The 27,851-nt window shown below is 50.9% G+C and overlaps 1 protein-coding gene across 1 annotated transcript in view; it reads left to right on the top strand.

The window, feature by feature from the left end:
• LAMA3 (laminin subunit alpha 3) overlaps positions 1 to 27,851 on the top strand; it is a 129,547-nt gene that overhangs the window by 36,897 nt on the left and 64,799 nt on the right. The window contains exons 17-32 of the mRNA XM_029069416.2: positions 43 to 185; positions 3,911 to 4,008; positions 5,382 to 5,535; positions 7,023 to 7,183; positions 11,016 to 11,124; positions 13,129 to 13,226; positions 14,810 to 14,954; positions 15,208 to 15,334; positions 15,452 to 15,591; positions 16,289 to 16,404; positions 16,988 to 17,199; positions 18,206 to 18,410; positions 21,458 to 21,602; positions 22,716 to 22,856; positions 25,096 to 25,257; positions 27,212 to 27,313. Of these exons, the coding sequence (XP_028925249.1) occupies positions 43 to 185; positions 3,911 to 4,008; positions 5,382 to 5,535; positions 7,023 to 7,183; positions 11,016 to 11,124; positions 13,129 to 13,226; positions 14,810 to 14,954; positions 15,208 to 15,334; positions 15,452 to 15,591; positions 16,289 to 16,404; positions 16,988 to 17,199; positions 18,206 to 18,410; positions 21,458 to 21,602; positions 22,716 to 22,856; positions 25,096 to 25,257; positions 27,212 to 27,313 (2,258 nt within the window). The remainder of the gene's footprint in view (positions 1 to 42; positions 186 to 3,910; positions 4,009 to 5,381; positions 5,536 to 7,022; positions 7,184 to 11,015; positions 11,125 to 13,128; positions 13,227 to 14,809; positions 14,955 to 15,207; positions 15,335 to 15,451; positions 15,592 to 16,288; positions 16,405 to 16,987; positions 17,200 to 18,205; positions 18,411 to 21,457; positions 21,603 to 22,715; positions 22,857 to 25,095; positions 25,258 to 27,211; positions 27,314 to 27,851) is intronic.

Below are 27,851 nucleotides of genomic sequence, written 5' to 3'. Positions count from 1 at the left end.
TGAAAAAGTCATTCATCCTTTTTCTTTTTTTTCTTATGACAGGGGCTGTTCAAAGCAAAGAGGTTATCTTCCCACCCACTGAAGAGCCCGGTTTTGTCACCATCCCAGGAAGTGGCTTCGCCGAGCCATTCTCTCTCAGCCCAGGACCATGGGTCATCAGTGTCATGGCAGAGGGCATCCTCCTGGTAAGAGGCTCATGACGCCAAGTCAAGACTCCAAGTGACTCTGGCTTTCCAGAGCCTGGAAAACTGGCTTTTTCTTTTAGGTCACCCTCAGTTCCCTTCCGTCGCTGTGGGCCTCAGAGGCCAGGAGAATTGAGTCCACTCAAATGAGCTGTCTTGTCCAGGGTCAGCTCGGGGGTTCTCTCCTACCCGTCCCTCCGTATTCCCCAGCTTTAAGACCCCCCTCCTGGCCTCCCCAGAGGCGGGTGGCTTGCAAACCCTCTTGGGAAATCGGTTCATCAAAGAGAGCTCTGTGGCCTCCTGAATTCGCCTGAGCTTTTTCTCAAACAATTAGAAGGTCCCTTCCTAAGCCACCCGCAAGGTCACCGGGCCAGGAGGAGGGGGAATGAGCATTCTAAATAAGCAGCCTCCCTTATCTCATCGGCCTCAAGGAAAGGAGATGGGACAAGCAGGATCAGGAAGGAAGTTCCAATCACTGGCCAAAAGCTTGTGAGAGACTCGGGAAGGGCCTCAAGCAATGGCAAGGTACACCTTCAACCCCACACCAGACTGGACCGCTGAGCTACCCTGCTGGAAAACCCCGCCTCCCCTTTTCCATGCCATCCCAAAAGCCAGCATTCTAAATAAGCAGCCTCCCTTATCTCATCGGCCTCAAGGAAAAGAGATGGGACAAGCAGGATCAGGAAGGAAGTTCCAATCACTGGCCAAAAGCTTGTGAGAGACTCGGGAAGGGCCTCAAGCAACCTCACACCAGACTGGGCCGCTGAGCTACCCTGCTGGAAAACCCAGCCTCCCCTTTTCCATGCCATCCCAAAAGCCTCGCTCCCAAGCTGCCCTGTACCAGCAGAGCCAGGAAGGACATAAGCAGTGGCAGCCTGAGTCCTCCACGAAGCTTCGAGTGTTGGGAATACTTTGGAAGTCCATGTGGCTACCTCTGGAAGCCCTGTACTCTGAACCATGTGGGGTCTGAACTTGCTCCTCCAGCCTCTGGCCCAACTGCTCTGTGACCGATGATCTTGCCTGCCTTTTATCTTTGTGTTTTCACTGTTTCACCTTTCCTTCTGTATCCATTGTTAGCCCTCCTCCACTTAGTCTTAGATTGAAAATGGCTGGGGAGGACCAGGAGTCATGTCTAATTCTCACCCGAGTATTTTCCCCAGCACTTAGCACAGTGATTTGCACCCAGAAGGCTCTTGATACTTTATTTGATATCTCTCATAAGAGTTCTAAGAGCAGGTTATCTCTGAAAACCCAGGGGAAGAATTTTTTTTATGCTATTTAGGTGCTTACTATGTGTAAAACGCTGGACTAAGCGTTGGGGTAGATATAAGGTAATCTGGTTGGACATTGTCCCACATGGGGTTCATAGCTTTAATCTTCATTCTACAGATGAAGTAACTGAGGCACAGAGATGCCCAAGGTCATGCAGCAGACAGGTGGCCGAGCCAGGATTAGAGCCCAGCTCCTCTAACTCCCAGGTCCGGGCTTTTTCCAGTAGGCCACGTTACTTCTCAGTTTTGTTCAGAGGAGTTTTAAAAAACCAGCAACTTCCTCCAAGTGGTTTCTAGGTGGCGAGCAGGAACGCCAACGATCAGGCACTATCTAGCCTTCTTTCTGCCGGGACAGCCGGTGTACTCGTATAAGTAATCTACAGTGACACAAACAGCTCCCCTAACTGAGTTGTGGGGCCTTTCTCGGATGCGCCGAGCAGAAGAGCGGCGAGGATTGACGGCGGGGACAGACCGGCTGCCCGCTCGGCCCAGCCTATGGAGCTTGGCCCCACGGGCTAAGATGGGTGATGGTTTTGCAAAGAGCTGCTCTCTTTCCATGGACTCTCATCATGTCCTTCAAAACCGTGAACTGTAGCGCAGTGATTTAGCGTGGCTCTAGGTGCTAGGCCGGAACTAAGGAGAAAAATGTAAGGCTCTTCCGTTCCCAATAGAGAGCTAGCTAAGCCAGCTAGAATATTCATCTGGGCCATTCCTCTGGGTTCACCTGATCCTGATCCTCACTGCTGAAAACCAGTTGGAAGCCAGTCGAGGGCCATATGACAGAGCTTGAACTTGGTTTTCCAGAGGTCCACACGGTGTGGGTTGTGACGTAGTAGTTGGTCCCTGGAAAACAGCAGCTGGACACCAGCCAGTCAATGCTTTGGGCTGAGGTTCTGGGAAGATAGCTTGTGATGGGCAGTCAGTGTGTCTGTTTATTGTTATATTGTACTCTCTCAAGCGCTTAGCACAGTGCTCTGCACATAATAAGCACTTAGTAAATACCACTGAATGAATGAATGGAGAGAGATTCCAAAACATTCCTGCAAATGGCAGACACATCACCACCCAAGCAACTAGCTCTACGTGCAGGAAGGGAATGTCAGGAATATGTTGGTCTGTGAATGAGATCTCACAGTCTGAATTGTTCATTGTTGTTATTATTTTTTTAATGGTACTTATTAAGCACTTCCTATGTGCCAGGCATTGTACTAAGCGTTGGAGTGCTACAAGTCTATCAGGTTGGATGCAGTCCCTGTCCCACATGGGTGTCACAGTCAAAGTGGGAAGAAGTAGGGTTGAATCCCCATTTTACAGATGGGTAACTGAGGCATAGAGAAGGTAAGTGACTTGCCCAAAGTCACACAGTGGGCAGCTGTCAGTCAGATTTAGAACCCAGGTCCTCTGACTCACATCTCCACCAGGAGGCCTTCCCTGACTAGGTCCTCATTTCCTCTTCTCCCCCTCCCTTCTGTATCACCCTTGCGCTTGGATTTTCACCTTTTATTCACCCCTCCCTCAGCCCCACAGAATTTATGGATAAATAAGTTCCTTGTGGGCAGGGGATATGTCTACCAACTTGGTTGTATTGTACTTTTCTAAGCGCTTAGTACAGTGCTCTGCACACACTAAGTGCTCAGTAAATATGATTGATTGACTCCCAGGCCCTGGCTGTTCCCATTAGGCCACGCCACCTGAAAAACAAAGGGCAATTAAGATAGCCGTTGTGTGCTTTTAATCCTGTTTACCAAGTCACTGCCTTTATTCCTCTATAACCCAAAGTGCTTGGTTTATTGTTTGAGACTGTGAGGCCCATGAGAGCCAGGGCTGTGCCCAACCTGATTATCTTGTGTCTATCCCAGCGCTTAGTACAATGTTTGCCCCAAAGCAAAGGCTTAACAACTACCGCCACATTTAGGTAACTTTTCTTTAAAAGTCGAAAGAGCTGGGAAAATTTTCCCAGTAACTTGCATACGTTGCCCAGGACTTGGTGATGGGAAACTTGGTATTTTCGGGGAAAGTCAGGGGGGAGAATACCCAAATTGATAATAATAATAATAATGGTATTTGTTATTAATGCTACTAATAATAATTATGGTATTTAAGTGCTTACTTTGTACCAGACACTGTTCTGAGCACTGGGTAGATACAAGATAACCAGATTGGACACAGTCCTGTCCCATGTAGGGCTCACAGTCTTAATCCCCATTTTACAGATGAGGGAGCTGAGGCACAGAGTAGTGAAGTGACTTGCCCACGGTCACCCAGCAGCCAAGTGGCGGAGCAGAGATTAGGACCCATGACCTTCTGACCCCTAGCCACGCTGCTCTGAAAGGATGGTTCGCCCAGGGGCCCGCAGCCTTCCAGCTGTGATGGATGAGTGGGTGTGTTGTGATTGTTGTACTGGGCCCACGGAGAGCCTATTGGAATTGTAAATCACCTTTCCCTTCCTTCGATCAGGATTACCTGGTGCTGATCCCCAGCGAGTACTACGAAGCTCCGATCCTGCAGTGGCGAGTCACCCAGCCTTGTGCCCATTCAGGACCCATGGAAGAGAAGTTAGTAGACACCATGCCCACCCCAAAGCATAAGATGCTCCCCTGGCAGGAAAGACTTGAAGCTGAGGGTGCCGAGAGCCTCTGAAACCTATCCCCCAAAGCAAGGCAATCCTCCTCCAGAAACCTCCACGCTCTCAGCAAGCATTGCAACTGGAGTTCTGGCTCTGGGCCTGCCACCTCTGGGTGACTCTAGGTGAGTCACTCAACTGCTCTGAGCCACAGTTTTTCCCGCAGCAGACCAGATGTCGGCAGACTGAGCTCCACCTATGTTCCAGGAAAGTGAGGAGATTCAGTGATGTGTCTGAGATCTTTACATTAAAGGTGATGGCACACCCCAAGATTTGGGTCATAATGATGATGAGCTCCCGTACGAGATGGAGACGAAGAGTTTCAGGCCCAAAATTATCTGGTGTCAGAACTAGAGAAGCAGTGTAGCCTAGAGGAAATAGCCCAGGCTGGGGAGTCAGAGCACCTGGCTTCTAATTCTGGCTTTGCCAGTTGCTGGCTGTGAAAACTTAGGCAAGTCACTTCATTTCCCTGGGCCTCAGTTTCCTCAACTATAATTACTTTTATTTTGTGATTATTAAATTAAATGCCGTTGAGTCTGTATAAGTGAAGAGTGTGTAAAATGGGGATTAAATCCTCCTCCTCCTACTTAGACTGTGAGCCCCATGTGGGACAGAGACGTGTATGTACTTGTATGTATCACAGTGCGTAGAACAATGCTTGACACAGTATTATAAAGTGCCATCAAGTCGTTTCTGATTCATAGTGACTCTCTGGATATATTTTCTCCAGAATGTCTTGTTTTCTGCCATGATCCAGAACCTTTCTAACAGTTCTTCCGTTATCATTATGGTTTCTTGACACATAGTAAGCGCCTAATAAATACCACAGTAATAATAGTAACAGTGGGAAAGAAAAACCAGTCTCCTGGTGTTCAGCGTCAAAATCCCAAATCCCAAATCCCATTCAACAGTTATTGTTATAAATATTAATAATAATAACTGTGGTATTTAAGCACTTATTATGTGCCAGGTACTGCACAAAGCATTAGGGTGGATACAAGCAAATTGGGTTGGACCCAGTCCCTGTCCCACATAGAGCTCACAGACTCATCCCCATTTTACAGATGAAGTAACGGAGGCACAGAGAAGTGAAGTGACTTACCCAAAGCCACACAGCAGACAAGTGGCAGAGCCGGGATTAGAACCCATGATCACTTGATTCACAGGCCCATGCTCTTCTCTTAATATGAGGCCCTGTGGGGTCGTGGGCTTCTTAGAGGTGGCCCCGAAGTGTCAGGAGACCATGCGGACTTCCTGCGGTAGGCTGCCCCTAGGAGTAATGTCTGTGTGTGTTTTCCTGTGAAGCTGCTTGCTTTACCAGCATTTGCCAGTGGACAGATTTGGCTGCCTCTTCGCGTGTGAGAGCACGCACTTCCTCGTCGCTGGAGAACCCAGGAAATTAGTCCTCCGTCAGAGCACCCCAGGGCTCCCGGCCATGGTTGACGTCAGCGGGAGAGAGGTAGGACTCCTCTTTCGTTTTCTTACTGACCTTGAAGCTTCGGGAAGAAATCCTTTCAGGGTGTGAGAAGCAGGAAGGCAGGCACTGGTGTTAGAATTGGGTTTGCTTGAGCCAGCCACAGTTCTGCTTCGGGCTTCACGAGAGGCAATGGGGTCTGGGGGACAGAATACAGGCCGAAGCGGCAACTCAACTATCAGTGACGATCCTCTCTGCGCAGTGTCTGAGAGAACTCGCCTCAGAATCGCCCCCTGGGGAGGGATTGGGTCAAGGCAGTGCCATTCCAAATCAGCCCCACAGACACGTGCACCAGATTTCTCCAGAGAAAAACCTTTTATTTTGAAATGGGTTTTGCTAAGCGCTTGCTATGTGCCAGGCACTGTTCTAAGCACTAGGGTAGGTTCAAGGGAATCAGCTTTGACACAATCTATGTCCCGTATGAGGCTCCCAGTCTTAATCCCCATTTTACAGATGAGCTCACTGAGGCACCAAGATGTGAAGTGATGTGCCCAAGGTCTCACAGGAGAGAAATGGCAGAGCTGGAACTAGAACCCAGATCCTCTGACTCCCAAGCCCATGGTCTATCCACTAAGCCGTGCTGCTTCTCATCCTTATTGTTGGCTTCCGAACCCTGTTTTTGATCACTTACCCCCTCAGGGTTAACTAATCCCTTTCAAGTTCACACTTTTCCTTCTTTAGCAGTGATGGTTTCTGTTGGCACTGACACAAATGGAGAGAAAGGGAAAACGTTGAGAAAAACAGCTTGAGTTTGAATTGTCCAGCCTGCACGCCCGCCTTCTTCCCTTGCCTTGCTCGAACTTTCCTCGCCTTCCCTCCCTGTACTGTAGAGAAGAAGTTTGGCCTAGTGGAAAGATCACAGGCCTGGGAGTCAGAGGCTCTGGGTTTGAAACCCAGCTCCACCACTCGTCTGTTGGGTGATCTTGGGCAAGTCACTTCATTTCTCTGTGCCTCAGTTCTTTCATCTGCAAAACTGGAACCTTCTCCCTCCTGTTTAGACTGTGAGCCCCATGTGAGACCTGATTAGCTTAGTCCAGTGCTTGGCTTATAGTAAGTGATTAATAGATAGCACAGTTAGTATTACTGTGGGAGAGAAATGTACTATATGCTTGGGAGAATACAATTAAAGATGCAATCCTTGCCCTCAAAGAGTTACTAGTGTATTGGATGTGCCAATTTCACTAATCATCAGCAGTGGTATTCATTGAGCACCTGTTCTAAGTGGAGCATTGTACTCAATGCTTAGGAAAGAGAGTACACTAGAAACAGAAGACTCAGTCTCTGCTCTCTAGAGGCTTTCAGAACAATGGGGAGGTTTTATTTTCTTCCTGTAAATGAAAGTGGGTGGAAAGAGTCTTGTTTGCCTGCCCCTTTTTTTTAATCAACCACTGGTCCTTATTCTGCTCCCACTGTGAGCAGAGCACTGTAATAAGCCTTCCTCATTCAGTTGTCTCCCCCACCTCCCACCACAGGTTGAGCTGCAGCTGAGCTTGAGTGTTCCTCAGGCTGGCCTGTATGTGGTTATCCTTGAATACGCCAATGAAGACAATCGGCTGTATCCTGTGGACGTGGTGGTGAATGATCCTGGCTCTGTCTCAGCTGGCCGGGTGAACATATACAGCTGCAGATACAGGTAGCGTCATGGAGGAGTGGAAGGCCCGTCCACTCTGGGAGCCCGGACTGTCTGCAGAGGAACTGGCTGGTCACTTGGCACCTGGGTTCTGATCCCGGCTCCTCCACGTGTCCGCTGTGTGACCTTGGGAGAGTCACTTCTCTTCTCTGGGCCTCAGTTACCTCATCTCTAAAATGGAGATTAAGAGTGTGAGCCCCATGTGGGCCAGGGACCGTGTCCCACCTGATTATCTCCCCCAGTGTTTTGAACAGTGCTTGGCATATAGTAAGCGCTTAACAAGTACCATCGTAATAACAGTATTATTGATAATAATGGCAGCTTGTGCCACACCTGCCCTATTGCGGTGCAAATTGGCCTCATTAAGGTTTTTCAAATGGCTTGAAAAAGATCATTTTGACGGGGTTTTGAATGTGGTGTCATATACCATAGGGTGTCATAACCCCCTTTCCGTTTAGCTCCATAATTGATGCACGCCTGTTTTCTGGAACATCACTTTTGCTTATGCTATGATTTTAACTCCCCGTCAACCCCCCTGACCCATCCCTCCATTTTGTTGCCTCAGTGATCTGACCACGTACACTCCTGACAAAATTGAAACCATAAGGCGTGAGCTCCCTAAAATCTCCCCTGATCCTCCCCGGTCACTCCCTCCTCCTGGTACCTCTTTGATTCTCCCATCTTTCCCAGCAGCATGGCATAGTGGATAGACCATGGGCCTGGAAGTCAGAAGGTTATGGGTTCTAATACCTACTCCAGCACTTGTCTGCTGCTTGACCTTGGACTGTACCTCATCCTAATCCTCTTCAACCTCTCAGCTGCCTCTGACACTGTGGACCACCCCCTTCTCATGGAAACATCCAACCTTAGCTTCCCCAACACTGCCCTCCTATTCTCCTGTCTCTCTGGACGTTCATTCTTGGTCACCTCGTAAGTTCCTCCTCTGCTTCCCACCCTCTAACTGTGGGTGTCCTTCAAGGTTCAGTTCTCCATTTACACCAATCCCTTGGAAAACGCATTCACTCCCATAACTTGATCTACCTCTCTACGTGGGTAATTTCCAAATCTACTTCTCCAGCTCCGATCTCTCTACTCTGCAATCTCACGTTTCCTCCTGCCTTCAGGATATCTCTGGTTGTTCAACCCACACTTCAAACTTAACATGTCCAAACTGGAGCTCCTCATCTTCCATCCCTGTTCTCCCCGTGCCTTCGCTATCATTGTACACCAAATCACTATGCTCCCTGCCTCAAGAAGCCAAAACCTTGGCATTATCCTTGACTCATCCCTCTCATTTAACCCAGTCTGTCACCAAATTCTGTTGGTTCTACCTTCACAACATCACTAAAATCCGCCCTTTCCTCACCACCCAAGCTGCTACTCCGGTGATGTAAGTACTCGTCATATCCTACCTTGCCTACCACCTCAGTCTCCTTGCTAACCTCTCTAACTCCTACCTCTCCCACTTCAGTCCATACTTGATTCTGCTGCCCAGGTTATTTTTCTGAAAAAAGTTTCAGTTCATTCATTCAATAGTATTTATTGAGTGCTTACTATATGCAGAGCACTGTGCTAAGAACTTGGAATGAACAATTCGGCAACAGAGACGATCCCTGCCCAATAACGGATCTCCCCGCTCCTCAAAAATCTTCAGTGGTTGCCCATCCACCTCTGCATCGAACAGAAACTTCTAAATATTGGCTATAAAGCACTTAATCAGCTTGTCCCCTCCCAGTTTACCTCATGGATTTCCTACTACAAAACAGCCCACACAAATTTCAGGTACCAGTAATCCAGCAATTATGATTTGGTTGTGGCATTTAAGTGCTTACTATGTGCTAGGCACTGTACAAAGTGCTGGGGTAGATACAAGATAATCAGGTTGAACACAGTCCGTGACCTAACATGAGACTCACAGTCTTAATCCCCATTTTACTGATGAGGTAACTGAGACACAGAGAAGTTAAGTGAACTGCCCAGGGTCCCACAGCAGGGTGGATTTTTTTACGATGTTGGGAAAGGTAGAACTGACAGGATTTAGTGACAGACTGAATATGTGGGTTGAATGAGAGAGATGAGTTAGGATAATGCCTAGGTTTTGGGCTTGGGAGGCAGAGAGGGTAGTTGTGTTGTGTATAGTGATGGGAAAGACGGAAAAGCAGCATGACCTAGTGAACAGAGCACAGGCCTGGAAATCAGAAGGACCCGGGTTCTAATCCCAGCTCTGTCACTTGTCTGCTATGTGACCTTGGCAAGTCACTTAATTTCTCTGGGCCTTAGTTTCCTCATCTGTAAAATGGGGATTAAACTTTGAGGCCTATGTGGGAAAGGGACTGTATCCAACCCGATTATCTCGTATCTATCCTAATGCTTAGTACAGTGCCTGGAACACAGCAAGTGCTTAACAAAAGCCATTATTATTATTCTAGAACTAGATTAGATAAGAACTCAGGTCCTCTGACTCCTGGGCCCATGCTCTTTCACTAGGCCACACTGCTTCCAATTCAGTAATTCAACCGTGTTCCCTGGCTGCTAGCATTGGTCAGCAGGCTTTGATCTAAAGAAGATTGTTTTCCATTTTCCATATGATTTGCAAAGTCTTATTAAACTGTAGGAGCAGCAGAGGTAGGAAGATCATGGTGGGAGGAGAGAGAAATTTTTCCTGAATTTTCAGCTATCCAGAGCAGATCTAAAGAGGCTGCTCTGTGTCTCCCCAGGAAACGAAATCTAAATTAAGAGCACATTCAGACACATGCATACCTGGAGGAGACATACATCCACCACACTGAAGTTAAGTTTTATTAGAAAAGACTTTTCCAAATTAGGCTGGTCCTTAGTTCAGCTCAGAGTCCTTTTGGCCGAGTTACTGAGGTCTCCCTGCATACATTTTTTTTGGTATTGTATGTAATGATCAGAAACTGAGCATCTTCTCTTCTCAGAGTGTTCCAGGTGATCAAAATATAAATTATGGTATTTGTTAACCGCTTACTCTGTGCCAAGCACTGTGCTAAGTTCTGAGGTAGATACATTCTAAGTAAATCGGACAGAGTCTCTGTCCCCCTTGGGGCTCACACTCCAAGAGGGAGGAAGAACAGGCTGCCAAATATATTTTTGAACAAGTATTTTATCAAATTAACAGAATATTTCAAAAAAAACCCTGCCAAATGTTCAGATCAGGGGGCCTGTTTATGGAACCATACTGAGAGCATTTCCTCACCTGCCCAGTCCAGACCAGGGAGATCCATTGTGAAAATCACTGGCCTGCCAAAGCCGCCATTTTGACTTCCTCTTTGATAGCAACATGCAGAGAGTACCAGGGAAACTCTCTCTTTCATTCCTTCTACATTTTCTGAACAAGATAATCATGGAGGTATTTATTATGTCCTATTTTGGGGTGAACGCCTCAGCATGGCAGAGTAGAGATGGGCTCTTCAGTTTAAGTGTTCGGTGAATTCCTTGTTGGCCTCTGGAAGCTGAGCCCATTGTTAATGACCTAACTCAGTAGATGATCTGATGAGACTGTTTCCTTCTTCCTTTCCTTCAGCTATGGAGATATGAGCTCAGATGATTCAGACACCACACTTACCTCTGGAAAGGAAGCTGCCATATTCTCAGGCTCTGGGCCTCTCCAACTTCTTCCCTTGAAATAGGCAGAAGCCTTTTCCCTGACAGGAATCCCAAGAACGCTTTCATGGAGGCCAAGGCCTTGGCAGCGCACCTGTCCGGTTCCAGTTTAGAAGCAACAGGGGAAAGGCAGAATGTGGGGCAGGGAGGCTATGGGATAGTGTTTTGGGTGAGGCTCTAGACTCAGAATTGGGCTCTCTTTCCCTTTCAGCTTCCCGTGCCGCAGTGTGGTGGTTGATGACCTGGGCCGCATTGCCGTGTTTGAGCTGCTAGAAGATGCGAAAATCCACTTGAAGGCATCCGTGGCCCACTTCCTCCTGGTAAGCTGCTCCTGCTTTGGTGCTGTGACTGTGTCCCTCACCCCTCGGCCTCGAGAGTGGTTCAGAGTGAACCAGGGAGTCATCCTACTTGGGGTGGCATGGCGGAGTGAGAGGGTTTCCAAGAATGTTGTTTGGGGCCCCCACTAGATTCCTAGAGAGCCAGACACTGGGAGGTGTCTATAGCTCAAAGATCCTGCCACAGTCAAGTTCCCAGACTAGATAGTCTATCCTGCCCTGGCAGAAGTTCTCTAGGTGCCATCTGAAGCTTGGGAATGGAGAGAGACCAAGCAGTTGGATCTGTGGGGTTTGTTTATTGGGGAGGGGGGAACGCATGAACTCAGGAATAGCCATTTGGAATGTCAGCATTTTTCTAGAGTCTGGAGAGGCCCATTGAAAATTAACCCTGGGGTTGACATTCACACAAGCCCTGGGAGCCATTGGGTTAATAATAATAATAATAATAAATGTAGTAATAATGATGGCATTTGTTAAGCACTTGCTGTGTGCCAAGCGATGTTCAAAATGCTGAGGTGGATATAAGCTAATCAAGTTGGACACAGTCCCTGTCCCACTAGGGGCTCACAGTCTTAATCCCCATTTTACAGACGAGGTAACTGAGGCACAGAGACGTTAAGTAACGTGTCCAAGGTCACAAGCGGACAAGTGGCAGAGAGGACCAGATCCTTCTGACTCCCAGACCCATGCTTTATCCACTAGGCCACACTGCTTCTTAGAGGAGAAAGCGTCCTTCCCATCTGCTGCTTAGGTCTGGATTTCCTCTCTGGGCTTCCCGGCTCCCCGCGAAGGAGCCGAGCCCTCTCTGTCCCTCTTCGGCTGATGGCCTGTGGGATCCTCGGTCCCCTGATAGGCAAGGAAGGCGGTGAAGGTTTCTCCATCGGGGGTTTTGGGTGGTTCTGATCATCTCTGTGTGGCTTTCTGGCCCTCTGGTTCCTCTTGGGCTAACCCTACCCAGCCCAATGCCCCTCTCTCTCTGCCATTTTTCAAGCTTCTGCCCAGGAGATGGGCAAGCCCTTTCCAGGGTGCTTTATGAATGGAGAGTCACAATTGTATCTGCCACCGTGGCCATCTCAAAGGCTTTTCGTTCTGGGTCGTCACCACACCCGTTCTCCTCATTTGCCGTCTTAGAAAGTGTGCCGCCGGGCATCAGGAGACCAAAGGAGAGAGTGGGGATGGCTCAACGCCCGCCTTCACCATCACTACACACATGACTCGGGCACATCCTGCTGGCATTAGAACGTCTATCTTTCTCAATTTAACTGTTGGTATCTGAGCCAGGCTCTCCTAAATGGCAAGGGGCCCAACTGGAACTCATAGACCATAAGCTTGCTGTGGGCAAGGAACGTGTCTACCAACTCTGTTATATTGTCTCCCAAACGCTTAGTATAGTGTTCTGCATGCTATAAATGTTCAATGAATACGATTGATTTGATTGATTCAGAAGCAGCATGGCCTGAGAAGCAGTGTAGCCAAGTGGAAAGAGCATGGGCCTGGGAGTCAGAGGACCTGGGTTCTAATCCCAGCTCTGCCATTTTCTGCTGTCTGACTTCGGGTAAGTCATTTAATTATGTGCCAAGCACTGTACTAAGCAGTGGGACAGATACAAGCCAGTCAGGTTGGACACGGTCCATATCCCACATGGGGCTCACAGTCTTAATCCCCATTTTACAAATGAGGTCACTGAGGCACAAGAAGTGAAGTGAGTTGCCCAAGGTCAAAGAGCAGACATTTGGCAGAGCCAGGATTAGAACCCAGGTCCTTCTGATTCGCGGACCCATACTCTCTCCACTAGGCCACAGTTTATACAAGAGCATACCAAATTGGTGACACTTCATAAACTGGAATCCAAATGGTTTCTGGGATAACAATGGGCTTTTGTTATAAAACTGTCTGTGATGAAGTGGGTTGGTGGTCATTTCAAAGGGCCTCTTGTAGTTCTGCAGCTCATGACAGATCATGGGCGTTTTGTGCATCATCCTTCTCCAGCACAAGATTTGCTTTGTACCAGCGGAAGAATTCTCCACTGAATATGTGAAACCCAGTGTCCACTGTGTCGCCAGTTACAGACCGTTCGTTAACCAAAGGTAATTGGCTTCCTTTCTCCTGTTCCAGCCCGGTGACAGGAGTTGTGGAAGTCAGTGGTGAAACACTCTGATGTAATGTTACAGCCAAAATGTTGTATTGTGCTCGGTAATGGCTCGATGGTTTGGGTCTTCCACTGGACCCATTGTGGGCAGGGGACAGGTCTATTAATAATTATTATAATAATTATGGTACTTGTTCAACGCTCACTATGTGCCAAACACTCTTCTAAGTGCTGGGGTAGATGCAAGTTAATCAGGTTGGGCATAGTCCCCGTCCCACCTGGGGCTCACGCTCTTAATTCCCATTATACAGATGAGGTAACTGAGGCCCAGAGAAGTGAAGTGGCTTGCCCAAGATCACCCAGCAGATATGTGGTGGAGCCAGGTATAGAACCCAGGGTCTTCTGATCCCACGCCCGTGCTCTATCCGCTAAGCCACGCTGCTTCTCTACCAACTCTGTTATATTGTGCTCTCTCAAGCATCTAGTAAAGCTCTTTGCACACAGAAAGCACTTGAGAAGTAACACTTTTTGGTGTATTGGGAGGTGAAGGAAGGAGACGCAGGAGGATGAGGGGATTGACGGGGAAGCAGCATGGCTCCGTGGAAAGAGCCTGGGCTTCGGAGTCAGAGGTCATGGGTTCGACTCCCGGCTCTGCCACTTGTCAGCTGTGTGACTGTGGGCAAGTCACTTCACTTCTCGGTGCCTCAGTTACCTCATCTGTAAAATGGGGATTAACTGGGAGCCTCACATGGGACAACCCGATTACCCTGTATCTACCCCAGCGCTTAGAACAGTGCTCGGCACATAGTAAGCACTTAACAAATACCAACATTATTATTATTATTACTGGAAAATTTTTTAGATATCTTTCCCAAGTCCTCAGTCTCATCTGAACATCGGGGGGCAGAAGGAACCAAGCTGTAGGAACTCTGGGATAGCACTGGGGATCTCAGAGTGACATCATGGCCGAGGGAATCTCTCTATCCTGAGAGACCAGCAGGCCTGGCACTGTCACCTTGGACCACGGTGGCCTTCTGGGCCGGGGAAGCGGGTTGCGTGATGGAGGCCTTGTTTCAAATCTGCTGTGGCCAAATGTGTGTTGGTCTGGTGTTCTCAGCTTCTCATCTATCCCTCCCCCTGGACCTCTGTCACTCTCGTCCTCCTCTCGACCTCCTGTAGTGGTGCTTGGTGGCCTTCCATCGCCAATGACACCTTTTGATGATGATGGTATTTGTGATGCACTTACTATGGGCCAGGCACTGTTCTAAGCGCTGATGTAGATACAAGATAATCGGGTTGGACAGAGTCCCTGTCCCACATAGGGCTCACAGTATCAATCACCATTTTACAGATGAGGGAACTGAGGCACAGAGAAGTGAAGTGACTTTGCCCCAGGTCACACAGCAGACAATTCCCGTCTCCCCAAGGGGAATGAGGATCAGGGAGCCAGTTCCATCTCTCCAGGGAGCCAGTTCCATCTCTCCAGGGGAGACCAGGAACAGAGGGATCAGCCTCATCTCCCCACGGGGTGCCACCCCACCCTCCTAGGATCTGACGATTCCTTTTTCCATTCTTCCTTAGTGTGTCCTGCATCCCGTCAGTGCACCACACGCCCCCGGGGACGCTGCTTTTGGAGGCCCGGCGTGGTGGGGACCGGCCCCTCACCCCACAGGAACTCCCGCCCTCCGCCCAGCCCATCCTCGGGGCCACCTTGAAGTCACCCCAGGTAGCCCACCCTGGGGGAACGGCCATCCCGATCCAGGCAGTGATGGTTAACCTCGGTGGCCACTGGGACCGAAGGGCTCTCTCTTTCCTCTTTTATTTATTTCTATGAATGTGTCTCCCGCTCTAGACCGTAAGCTCGTCGTGGGGAAGGAATGTGTCTTTTTACTGTCATATCATATTGTTCCAAGTGCCTAGTACGGTGCTCTGCACACAGTAAGCGCTCAATTAATGCAAACGAATGAATGAATTTCCAGAGCCAGATGACCTTGCGGGGAAGAGTGTCGCGTCTCGGCAGATACGTCTTTGTGGTTCATTTCTACCAGCCGGACCACCCGACCTTTCCGGCAAGTGTAGCCGTGGACGCCGGTCGCCTCTGGACAGGTGAGCTGCCGGAGCCCCTCCGTACCTTCCCCGCCCCAGCGGAGGAGGGTGCTCCGAGTCTTCCTGCCCTCTCTCCGCCCTCAGCCCGGCCTCCGCCCCTCGTCTGTCTGCATCCAGGTTCCTTCAGCGCGGCCTTCTGCCCGCATGTTTTCGGCTGCCGGGACCAGGTGATGGCGGACGGCCGCGTCGAGCTGGACCTTCCGGAGCCGGACGTGTCGGTGACCGTGAGGGTCCCGGATGGCAAGTCCTTGGTGCTGGTACGCTCGCCCTCCGCCACCCGTCGAGTTTTGAGATTGGTGTCACCATGGGGAGCCCAAGGCCCGCCGCAGGGCGAACCAGAGAGAAGCTGGGGAAGGAAGGCGGGAACGAGCAAGGGTCTCGGCGAGAGCTTAATTGGCGCGCTGGCGGCGGTTGCTTGAGACCTTCCCGTTTGACTTGCCATTTCCCATCACTCCTCGGCCCGATCAGTTACCCGCCAGCCATGGAGGCCGAGTCAGGCCTAGCCTGTGAAAACAATAATAATAATGATGGTACGTCTTAAGTGCCGACTTTGTGCCAAGCACTGTTCTAAGCCCTGGGGTAGAAACAGGTTAATCAGGGTGGACACAGACCCTGTCCCACAAGGGGAATCACACTCTAAATCCCCATTTTCCAGATGAGGTAACTGGGCAATGAAGTGACCCGCCTAAGGTCACACAACAGATACGTGGCGGAGTTGGAATTAGAACTCAGGTCTTTCCGACTCCCAGGCCCGTGCTCTTTCCACTAAGCCAAAGGAGTCAGGTCATTGGTGAGGGGCTACTGTGCCCTGTGTGCCCTTGCCCTGACCCTGCCAGGGCAGGCAAACCACAGGGATAGATTGAAGCCCAGCCTGTGGCGGGTCAAGGCCGGCCGAAGCCAGGGAGAGAGTCCACGGACTGTGTTGGCTCAGGCAAGGAATTCTGGCTTTTCCAGGTGCATGTTCTCGCCGTCCCAGCCGAGAGCTACAGCTACCAGCTTCTCCGCGAGAAGCCAGTGGACAAGGCGGTGGATTTCATCAGCAGCTGTGGGGGCAACAGCTTTTATATTGAGTGAGTACCTCCCCTCCTCTCTCCTCCCCACCGCCCCGGGCTGAGCCGGTTAGATTGTTGGGGTGGAAGTGGGACCGCTCCCCGTCGCTCATTCATTCATATTTATTGAGCTCTTACTGTGTGCAGAGCACTGTACTAAGCACTGGAGAGAGTACAATGCAGCAATAAGCAGACACGTTCCCCGCCCACACTGAGCTTACAGTCTAGAGGGAGCTCTCCTCTCTGGCTCTCTCTGCACCCCATCCCCTGCCAGAACGGAAGCAGCCGAGCAACCCTCCTAATGGCTGATGGGGACACTGCCAGGAGACGATATCGGGGCGCTGACCTGACCGTCGTATCGGCTGCCGAAGCGCATGGCTGCATGAGTCAGCAGGGTCAAAAGTGCCCTGGACCACTCAATGCTTAGACCAGTGCTTGGCACATAGTAAGCGTTTAACAGATGTCACTGTCATCATCATCACTCATGGTCTGTGGCCTGCCGTCCCCCACCCCTAAAGCAGCCCCCTCATCTCTGCTCCCTCCCAAGAGTGAGCCAAGCCTAGGACCGAGTCGACAGCGTAGCCCTGTTAATTTTCTCCCCCAGCCCCTCGACCGCATCCGGATTCTGTTGGGACTCCGCCACCTCCCTGGTGGCCTCCTACCACGATGGAGCCGTGCCTTGCCAGTGCCACCCAGCGGGGACCACTGACCTGGAGTGCAACCCTCGAGGGGGGCAGTGCCCCTGCCGACCCAACGTCATCGGCCGGCAGTGCACCCGATGCCAAACCGGCTACTACGGCTTTCCGTCCTGCCAGGGTGAGTGGCCGGAGGGGCCCGGGGTGACGCCGGCCTCCACGGTGGGGGATTTTCCTCAAAGATCCAACGTTTGATCACTTGATCATCCGCCTCTGACTCTTTCCCATGCCGCTGCCGCCCAGCCGAGGTGAATCACCTTTGTCCGACGCTTCGGCTTAGACCTTTCCATTATGGGTATCCCTATATGGCACAGCTCTAAGCTTCGGCGGCGTACGCAAACTCTCCTGCCACGATAAGGCAGTGATTCCTGCCAAACCACAGCCCTCCTAAAACACCACCTTTTCAAGAGGCTAGATTGTAAACTTCGTGTGTAAGCCCCTTGAGGACAGGAGCTCGACTCTGTCCAGAATAAGCACCCAGTAAATACTACTGACGGAGGTTTTCGCTGACTCCTGACCCCCTCCTCTTCCCCGTTCTGCTCAGCATATAATAGTTTATTAATTCCACTTAGACGTATGCATTTTTTAATTCGTGTTACCCTTACGCTCACTTCACTAATGGGAAACAGGGTGGACTAGTGGAAAGAGCGTGGGCCTGGGAGTCAGAAGACTTGGACTCCAATCCCAGCTCCGTCACTTACCCGTTTTGTAAACCTGGGGAAGTCGCTGAACTTCTCTGTGCCTCAGTTCCCCCATCTGCAAAATGGGGATTCAGTACCTGTGCTCCATCCTACTTATAATATGATCCCCACGTGGGATCTGATTAAGGGCTTAAGCTCACTGTGGGCAGGGAATGATCCTATCAACACTGTCGTACTCTTCCAAGCGCTTAATAAAGTGCTCTGCACACAGTAGAGGCTTAATCAATTCCATTGATTGATTCACAAATACCACAGGTGTTACTGTTGTTATCATTATGACTTTTCTTGCTACCAATTATTACCCATCTGTGTTCCCACTGCCTGGCCTTTTGATGAAATTAATTTACCACAAAATGTGAAAGTTTACCGCAAACCCCCCCACCCCACCCAAAACTTAAAGACATGAAACTTTTGTCCCCCGACCAGCGTGCAGCTGTGGCCGGCGGCTCTGCGATGAGGTGACGGGCCGGTGCCTCTGCCCGCCTGGGACGGTCAGACCCGGGTGCGAAACCTGCCAGCCGAACTCCTTCAGCTACCACCCGCAGGCCGGCTGCCTGGCCTGCAACTGCTCTCAGGCCGGCACGAGCATGTCGGCCCCCGCCGACTGTGACAGGAGCAGCGGTCAGTGCCGGTCAGTGACGCTCGGTCCCCTGGCCTAGGGCACCTGGGGAGGGTCCCCTGAGGAGAGAGGCCGGTGGGCCCAGGGGGGGCCCTCTGCCGCCTGCCGCCGCACATCGTTTCATGATGCCAGCCAGCGGGAGCTGCGGGGCTTCGCTCTCTCCGATGCTTGGCCGCGGGTGAAACGAGGAGTCGCGCCGGTCAAACAAGATCCGGGATCTCGACTCTGCCCTGCCCATCCCCACTGGGGCCACCCGGGGCTGTACCCAGCTCGGAAGCAGCGTGGTCTATTAGAAAGGGCCCAGACCTGACAGTCAGGAGACCAGAATTCTAATCCCACCTCCAACACTTGTCTGCTGTGTGACCTTGGACAAATCACTTAACTTCTCTGGGCCAAAGTTTCCTTGTCTGTAAAATAGGATTAAATACCTACCCGTTCTTTCCTACCCCCAGATTTTGAGCCCCACGTGGTTCGGGGGCTTATATCCAACATGGTTATGCCATAGAGGATAGAGCGTGGGCCCAGGAGTCAGAAGGTTGTCGGTTCTGATCCAGGCTCTGCCACACATCTGCTGTGTGAGCTTGGGTAATAATAATAATAATGGTATTTGTTAAGTGCTTACTATGTGCCAAAAACTGTTCTAAGCACTGGGGTAGGTAGAAGGTTATCAGGTTGTCCCATGTGAGGCTCACAGTCTTAATCCCCATTTTACAGATGAGGTAACTGAGGCACAGAGAAGTGAAGTGACTTGCCCAAAGTGACACAGCAGACAAGCGAAGAGCTGGCATTAGAACCCCTGACCTCTGACTCCCGAGCCCATGTTCTTTCCACTAAGCCACGTTGCTTCTCAATCTGTGTCTCAGTTACCTCATCTGTAAAATGGGGATTGAGAGTGTGAGCCCGAAGTGGGTATTAAAAAATACCACAATTATTATTATTATTATTATTATATCTATCCCAGCACTTAGTGCAGTGCTTGGCACATAGTAAACACTGGGAGAAAGTGGGGAAATGAGAGAGATTGAAACTGAGACTCAGAAACACTTAGATTGACTTTCACTGGGTGTGTTCAGGAAGTTCCAAGTCCATATTGTTTGCAGTCAGCTACTGGGCTATCTGGGTTTGTGGCTAAGGATGAAAGAGGCCATGGTATAGGCTTTGTTAGGCCAGGCTGTTCTGTGTCCAGGCAACCTTTCAATCAAACATGGGCCGGAAGGACAGAGGACGCTGTGAGGTTCTAACTCTCTCGCTAAGCGATGGGTAGGCCCAGAGATACCGAGCCATTGCTTACCTTGTGCTGAGCACTGGGATGGATCCACGGGGAGTAATAGAAATCGGGACTCTGGCCCACAGGGGCTCACGGCCTCTGGGAGGAAGCCAGTCGCCAGAGCTGGGGAGAGAGCTGGGTTTTATACCGGGACCTGATTCTGAGGAATGATAATAATAATAATCATGGTATTTGTTAAGCGCTTACTGTGTGTCAGTGTGCTGAGCACTGGGGTGCATACAAGCAAATCGGGTTGGGCACAGTCCCGGTCCCACGTGGGGCTCACAGTCTCAATCCCCATTTTGCAGGATGTGGTAACTGAGGCCCAGAGAAGTGAAGTGATTTGCCCGAGATCACACAGCAGACAAGTGGCAGAGCTGGGATTAGAACCCATGACCTTCTGACTGCCAGGCCCCTGCCCTAATAATAATAATAGTGTTGGTATTTGTTAAGCATTTACTACGTGCAGAGCACTGTTCTAAGCGCTGGGATAGATACAGGGTAACCAGGTTGTCCCACGTGAGGCTGACAGTCTTCATCCCCATTTTACAGATGAGGGAACTGAGGCACAGAGAAGTCAAGTGACTTGCCCGCAGTCACAAAGCCGACAAGGGGCAGAGTCGGGAGTGCTCTATCCACTACACCTCCCCAGACACCTCTTCCCTGCTTTGGAGGGAGAACCTTCACAAAGATGTTGATGGGAGATAAGATAAAGATGCTGATGGGAGACAAAAATAGGAGACCCTGAAGGGCAAACATTATGTATGCACCTGACATTCAGTGATTCATTGAATCATATTTATTGAGCGCTTACTGTGCGTGGAGCACTGTACTAAGTGCTTGGGAGAGTACAGTCTAGAGGGGGAGACGGACATTAATAGAAATCAATAAATTACAGATATGGAATAAGTGCTGTAGGGCTGGGATGGGGGGATGAATAAAGGGACAAGTCAGGGCGACTCAGAAGGGAGTGGGAGAGAAAGAAAAGAGAGCTTAGGCAGGGAGGGCCTCTTGCGGGAGATGGGCCTTTACTTAAGCTTTGAGACTGGGGGAGAGGAATTGTCTGTCGATTTCAAGGAGAGAGGCCATTGCAGGAATAGATTTGAACACAGCGTGGCCTAGGGGAAAGAGCATGGTCCGGGGAATCAGAAGGACCTGGGTTCTAGTCCCGGATCCTCCACTTGTGTGCTGTATGACCTTGGGCCAGTCACTTCACTTCTCCATGCTTCAGTTACCTATTACCAGTTACCAGTCCTCAGTTACCTAATCTGTAGAATGGGGATTGAGACTGTGAGCAGAGTCATAAGGCTAACCACGGTCTTAACGTATCCTTTATCTGCTGGCCATCCTGAATCCCGATCACCCTAGCTTCTTGAGGCCCGAGATGGAGTCTCTTTCGTTCTCGAAGGAGATGCCAGTAGCAGTGAAATTCACCTGTGGCTTTGCTCTCCCCTCCCCACTTAGGGAGTCTCATGTGGGACAGGGACCTTACCCTATCTGATGATCTTGTATCTACCCCATTACTTAGGACAGTGTTTGTGGCACATAGTAGCACTCCACAAGTACCCCAATTACTCTCATTATTATTATTATTATCGTTGATCCCAAATTTCTTCCACTCCCTTTCTACACCATACAAAATACCCAGACTGTGCATCTGTAACTGGGTTCCCGTAACTGGCTCTGAATGGCCCCCAGTTGGAAACCTGGCCCAGGGGAGGGTTCGAACACATGGCTCGTGATGAACTTGACGATGGTTTGTTCTCCACGTCTTCGTCGGGGCCGGGCCCAGGTGCAAGGCCGGAGTGGCGGGGCGGCGGTGCGATCGTTGCGCTTCTGGGTTCTACGGCTTCCCGGACTGTGCCCCCTGCAGCTGCCACCGCGGCGGGACGGAGCCGGCCGTCTGCGACCCCCAGACGGGGGCCTGCCTCTGCAAGGTGAGCCCGGTCAGCCCACCCAGGGGGTGGGAGCTCACCGCCCAGCCTGGCTCCGCCCATCCCCCCAGGCCGCTATGCCCACGAGCTGGAAGGCAGTCTGGTTGAGAGGGTCGGTTCACCTCCGGCGGGCGGGAGCCCTCCAGCCAGCCTGGATCTGCCCATTCTCAAAGGCCACTGTGCCCATGATCTGGGAAGCGGCCTGGTGGAACGCAGTCAGCCCACCCCTATGGGAGGAACCTCACCAGTCACCTTGGCTCGGCCCGTCCTCACAGGCCGCTGTGCCCACAAGCCGGGTGATAGCCTGATTGAGCGGGGTCGGTCCATCCTCGGAGGGCGGGAGCTCACCCGTCAGCCTTGATCTGCCCGTCCTCTCAGATCACTATGCCCACGAGCAAGGAAGTGGCCTGGTGGAATACAGTTCATTTATTCATTCATTCAGTCGTATTTATTGAGTGCTTACTGTGTGCAGAGCACTGTATCAAGCATTCGGAAAGTACAATTCGGCAACAGAGAGAGACAATCCCTACTCAACAACGGGCTCACAGTCTAAAAGGGGGAGACAGACAACAAAACCAATGAAGTAGGCAGGCATCAAGTTACCCTTCCCCCCGTGGTAGAAGCTCACAGGTCAGCCTGGCTCTGCCCATTCTCACAGGCCTCCATGCCCACGAGTGGTGGGGGGGTGGCCCCATCAAGTGGGTTCAGCCCACCCTGAGGGTGTGGGGAGAACATCACCAGTCAGCCTGGCTCTGCCCATCAGGCAGCTAGTCGTATTTATTGAGCTCTTACTGTGTGCAGAGCACTGTATTAAAACAGTAAGCAGACACGATGAGGCTGCTGTGCCCGTGAGCCTGGAGGCGGCGTGGTCTGGGGGGAAAGCCCCTGGGGGCTGAATGGAGACCTCCATTCTGTTCCCGGCCCCACCCATGACCTTCACGACCTCTGAGGCCTTGACTGTAGAACGGGGATGCATTAAATACCTACCTCACAAGGTGAAGCTGAAATAAGGCGATTGGTGCGAAAGAGCTTTGGGAAAATCAAAGCAGCAAACTGACCCAAGCTGTCACTCGGTCAAGATTCACTGGTGGATTGTAACCCTTTCCTCCCTGCCAGGAGAACGTGGAAGGAGCAGAATGTAACATCTGCAGGAATGGGTCGTTTTACTTGGACCCCAAGAACCCCAAGGGCTGTACCAACTGCTTTTGTTTTGGAGCCAACGTGCCTTGTCAGAGCTCAGATAAACGGAGGACCAAGGTATGAGAAACGGCAGCTGCCGCTCTCTTTTTATGGTACTTGTTAAACACTACGTGCCAAGCACTGTACTCAGCGCTGGGGCAGATACCAGATCACCTGGTTGGGCACAGTCCCTGTCATTCATTCAATAGTATTTATTGAGTGCTTACTATGTGCAGAGCACTGTACTAAGCGCTTGGAATGAACAAGTAGGCAACAGATGGAGACAGTCCCTGCCGTTTGACGGGCTTACAGTCTAATCGGGGGAGACGGACAGACGAGAACATGGGACTCACAGTCTTAAGTAGGAAGGAGTAGGATTTAATCCCCATTTTTACAGATGAGGTAACTGAGGCACAGAGAAGTCTTGAAGTTCATTCAGCCGTATTTACTGAGCATTTACCGTGTGCAGAGTACTATACTAAGCGCTCGGAAGAGTACAGTATGACAATAAACAGACACATTCCCTGTCCATAATGAACTTAGAGTCTAGAGGACGAGCCTAAGGTCACCCAGAAGGCAAGTGGCGGACCTGGGATTAGAATCCGGTTCCTCTGACTCCCAGGCCCGTGCTCTTTCCATTAGGCCCTGCTGCTTCTCTCTCCTTGAAGATGTCCTCGCCCTCTCCAGCAGTCAGGCTGCCTCACTTGTTTCCTTCGAAGATGAGTGAGGAAAATACTCCGAGAGAACAGATGATGGCCTTTATTCTGTTCTTTTCCTCTCCTCTCTTCACTTCTTCCTCTCCTCCCCAACCCAGTACTTCCCACCCCTGCTTTTGCCAGTGTGAGACGAAACATCAAGCTCAACCTTTCTGATGTGTACGGGGGCATGAGCCAGTCAAACTCACACTGTCTTTATTTATTCAACGCTTACTGTGTGCAGACCACTGTACTAAAACCACTTGGGAAAGTAAGGGGGAGTTGGTAGACATGATCCTTCCCCATAGGGAGCTTACAGTCTCCCATCAACCTGTGGAACCAGGCTTCTCATGCTTTTCACGTCCTTCCTTTCCAATGTTATTTGTTAAGCATTTACAATGTGTCTAACACTGTTTTAAGCACTCAGGTAAGTACAGGTAAGTACAGAGAAGCAGCATGGCTCAGTGGAAAGACCCCGGGTTTGGGAGTCAGAGGTCGTGGGTTCGAATCCTGACTCTGCCCCTGGTCAGCTGTGTGACTTTGGGCAAGTCACTTCACTTCTCTGGGCCTCAATTCCCTTATCTGTAAAATGGGGATGAAGACTGTGAGCCTCACTTGGGACAACCTCATTCCCCTGTATCTACCCCAGCACTTAGAACAGTGCTCTGCACGTAGTAAGTGCTTAACAGATACCAACATCATTATTATTATTATTATAAGTTAATTAAGTCGGGCTCAGTCCCTGTCCTGCATGAGGGAGAACAGGTATTTAATCCCCATTTTCAGTTGAGGAAACTGAGGCACAGAGACGTTGAGAGACTTGCCCAAGGTCACACGGCAAGCACTCGGAAGAGCTGGGATTAGAACCCAGGTCCTCTGACTCCCAGGCCTAGACTCTTTCCACTAGGCCATGCTGCTTTTCACTTTCCATCCAGTTTCACAATTTCCTCCCCTCAGGAGCGGCATCCAGAGGCTATTCACGTAGAGAAGCAGTGTGGCTCAGTGGAAAGAGCACGGGCTTTGGAATCAGAGGTCATGGGTTCGAATCCCGGATCTGCCACTTGTCAGCTGTGTGACTATGGGGAAGTCACTTAACTTCTCTGTGCCTCAGTTCCCTCATCTGGAAAATGGGGATTAAGACTGTGAGCCCCACGTGGGACAACCTGATTCCCCTGTGTCTACCCCAGCGCTTAGAACAGTGCTCTGCACATAGTAAGCGCTTAACAAATACCAACATTATTACTTCCGTGGGAAATACGGCTGCACTGCTTTAGTATTACCTGAACGTAACTAATGTGGCTTCTTGCCCCCATAAAATGGACTGGGGTGCGCCTGAGCCTCATAGAAAAGTGGTCCAGCCTGCTTTAGTGTAGCCCAGACTCCTCCAAGGAGACTCTGGGAGACAGAGAGAGACTGTTGTCTGCACAGTCCTCACAGCTGTAAATGGGGGTTGTGAGGAACAGCAACTTTGCCAGCAGCCCCTCAGGGGAGTCCTGAGGCCTCCTGGGAAGACAGGGAGCCAGCCCCGTGCCACCTCACAGTCTTTCGGGGACATAGGAATCCGTTTTGGGAGTCGGGGCCCAGCCGGCCTCTCACGCCCTGCCTTGGTGTCTCGTGAGCAGTTTGTGGATATGATGGGCTGGCGCCTGAAGCTGGCAGACCAGGCAGACATCCCCACCACCTTCAACCCTGGCAGCAGCAGCGTGGTGGCCGACGTCCAGGAGCTGCCCGCCTCCGCCCGCAGCGTCTACTGGATGGCCCCGCCGTCCTACCTGGGGGACAAGGTACGGCCCCGGTGGGAGGCGGGGAGGCTGGGGCCTGGGCTGGCCGTGGCCACCGTCACCGAGATGGGAGAGGCTCGATCCAGGGCAGTCTTTCCCAGAATGTCGAGGGAAAGGAACTCTATTTGCCCGCCCAAGGGACTTAATGATATTGGTTCCCTGGGAGAATTCTGAGAATGTTGGTTTGTGCCACGTGGGCGTTGCCATTTTGCAGCTATTTGGAAGGAACTGAGGAGCATTTTCTTGGTCAGGTCAGGGGCCTCCAGTCCTCCCAAAAGTACATGCTATGCCTGTTCTCTCCCCTGCCCCGGGAAAATGACCACTCACATGGTGGTTAATGCATCAGCCTTTACTTGCCAACACTTTAAGTCCGGCTTTAAGTCCGGGCCAGCACTTGCTTTTGTGATCCCAAACCCAAGAAAATGCAAAGCTGGGCCCTGTCGTGGCGACTCACGGGCTGATTTCAGGAAACTGCCTAGCCTCGTCCTAGGGCAATCACACTGATCTTGTCAGACAATGGGCCCTTGGGACAGGCCAAATGGAGGGCAGTGGTCTGAGGGGCTGGGATTTCGATCAATCAATCAGATTTATTGATCACTTACTGTGAGAGAGTGCAGTGCATGTTCTGTGCCCACAGTGAGCTTACAGTCTAGAGAGAGAGATAGCCATTTATAAGAGAGGGAGATAGATATTAAGTTTGATAAAGCGGAGCTTCGAGGGAGGGATTGGAGCATGGGATGGACTCTTCAACAGGGTCACCCTGGGCTCTGGGGGCAGTGGGTGATCCAAGAGGCCTGAATGACCCATATCCTCAGGGTAACACTTGACTGGCAAGTCCCCTTCATGGGAACCCTCACCCCCTACTCTGACCCTACTGGTCCTACCCATTCCATGCATCAGTAAATCATTGGTATTTGCTGAACGTTTACCCAGTGCATAGCACTGTACTAAGTGCTTGGGAGAGTACAGTGCAACAGAGTCGGTAGAAACGATCCCTGCCCACAAGGCGTTTACAGTCTAGAGGACTCGGTGACACTTTTTTTTTTATAAATGGTATTTGTTAACCACTTACTATGTGCCAGGCACTGTGCTAAATGCTGGGGGAGATGAAAGTTAGTCAGGTTGGACACAGTCCGTGTCCCACATAATAATGATGATGGTTTTTGTGAAGTGCTTACTATGTGCCAGGCCCTGTACTAAGCACCGGAGTGAATACAAGCAAATTGAGTTGAACAAAGTCCCCGTCCCATGTGGGGCTCACAGTCTTAATCCCCATTTTCCACATGAGGTAACGGAGGAACAGAGAAGGGAAGTTACTTGCCCAAGGTCACATAGCAGCCAAGTGGCAGACCCAGGTCCTTCTGACTCCCAGAGCCGTACTGCTTTTCGCCTTCCCTCTCTCCTGTACTGGTCCTGGACACCCTGGCCAGACTTCGGGCCAATGTTGGGGTCTCAAGTCTAGATCGAGGTGTGGAAGCATCTGGAAGAAGCAGAATGAAGAGGAAGATGGCTGGAGTTGGCCATTTCTGCAGCCCCCTCCCTCCCTGTCCCCCTCCTGCTCTCTCTCCACCCCAGACTCCAGGGAGACTGTCAGGGTCACAAAAACTGGGGTCTCCCCAAATGGGGCTTGAACAACAATTTATAGTTATTGGCTTGTTGAATTTGGACAGAACTTTTCTGACTTCTTAGTCCATTTGACCTGTTTCCTCTAAACGCTAAGCTCCTTGTGGGAAAGAAACATGGCTACCAACACCGTTGTACTCCCACAAAATCCTAATACAGTGTGGGTTTCATTTTCCAAATATGGTTCGATCCCTGCCGAGACATCACAATCCGGTTTTGGCTGAGCCAGGTGCCACCGGGTGGCAGGTGGGCAGTGAGGGTCAGTGGAGGGGTCTGTGGGTTAGGGGCAGAGGCAGGGAGGGGACAACTGCCTATCCCAATCCCACCTCTCTAGGTTTCCTCCTACGGCGGTTTCCTCACCTACCAAGTGAAGTCCTTCGGCCTGCCCAGCGAGGGGATGGTTCCTCTGGAAAAGAGGCCCGACGTGTTGCTCACGGTAGGCTGCGGCGGCGGCGGGGTGGTCTCTCCCCCAACACACCCTCCCAGGCCAGGGAGGTTTGGCCACAACATTTGAGCTGTGTTGTCTTGGCCGGAAGATGACAAGTCATCCCAGCCCTGGGGGAGGCACTCGCCGCTGTAACTCAGACCATCCTCTCTGGGAATATTTCTGGACGGCCGGGCTGCTTCTAGCCAGGCCCTCCGCCCTCTGTCCCCCCACAACACACACACCCACCCACCACACACATCCAGCAGGGCGGGTCCCCGTTTGGATAGTCTGGGTGACACAGGAATCAGTCAGTCAGTCAATCTTATTTATTGAGTGCTTACTGTGTGTAGAACACTGTATTAAGCGCTTAGGAGAGTACAGTACACCAAAAAAAGACACATTCCCTGCCTACAATGGGCTTACAGTCTAGAGGGGGAGACAGACATTACATAAGTGCTGAGGGGAAGGGTTGGGGGTTAAAGGGAGCAAGTCAGGGCGACACAGAAGGGAGTGGGAGAAGAGGAAAGGAGGACTTAGTCAGGGAAGG

This window comes from Ornithorhynchus anatinus, chromosome 7 (assembly GCF_004115215.2).
Source record: "Ornithorhynchus anatinus isolate Pmale09 chromosome 7, mOrnAna1.pri.v4, whole genome shotgun sequence".
Lineage (NCBI taxonomy): Eukaryota > Metazoa > Chordata > Mammalia > Monotremata > Ornithorhynchidae > Ornithorhynchus > Ornithorhynchus anatinus.
The sequence above is the reverse complement of the archived record's forward strand: the minus strand, read 5'-3'. Positions and strand labels throughout refer to the sequence as shown.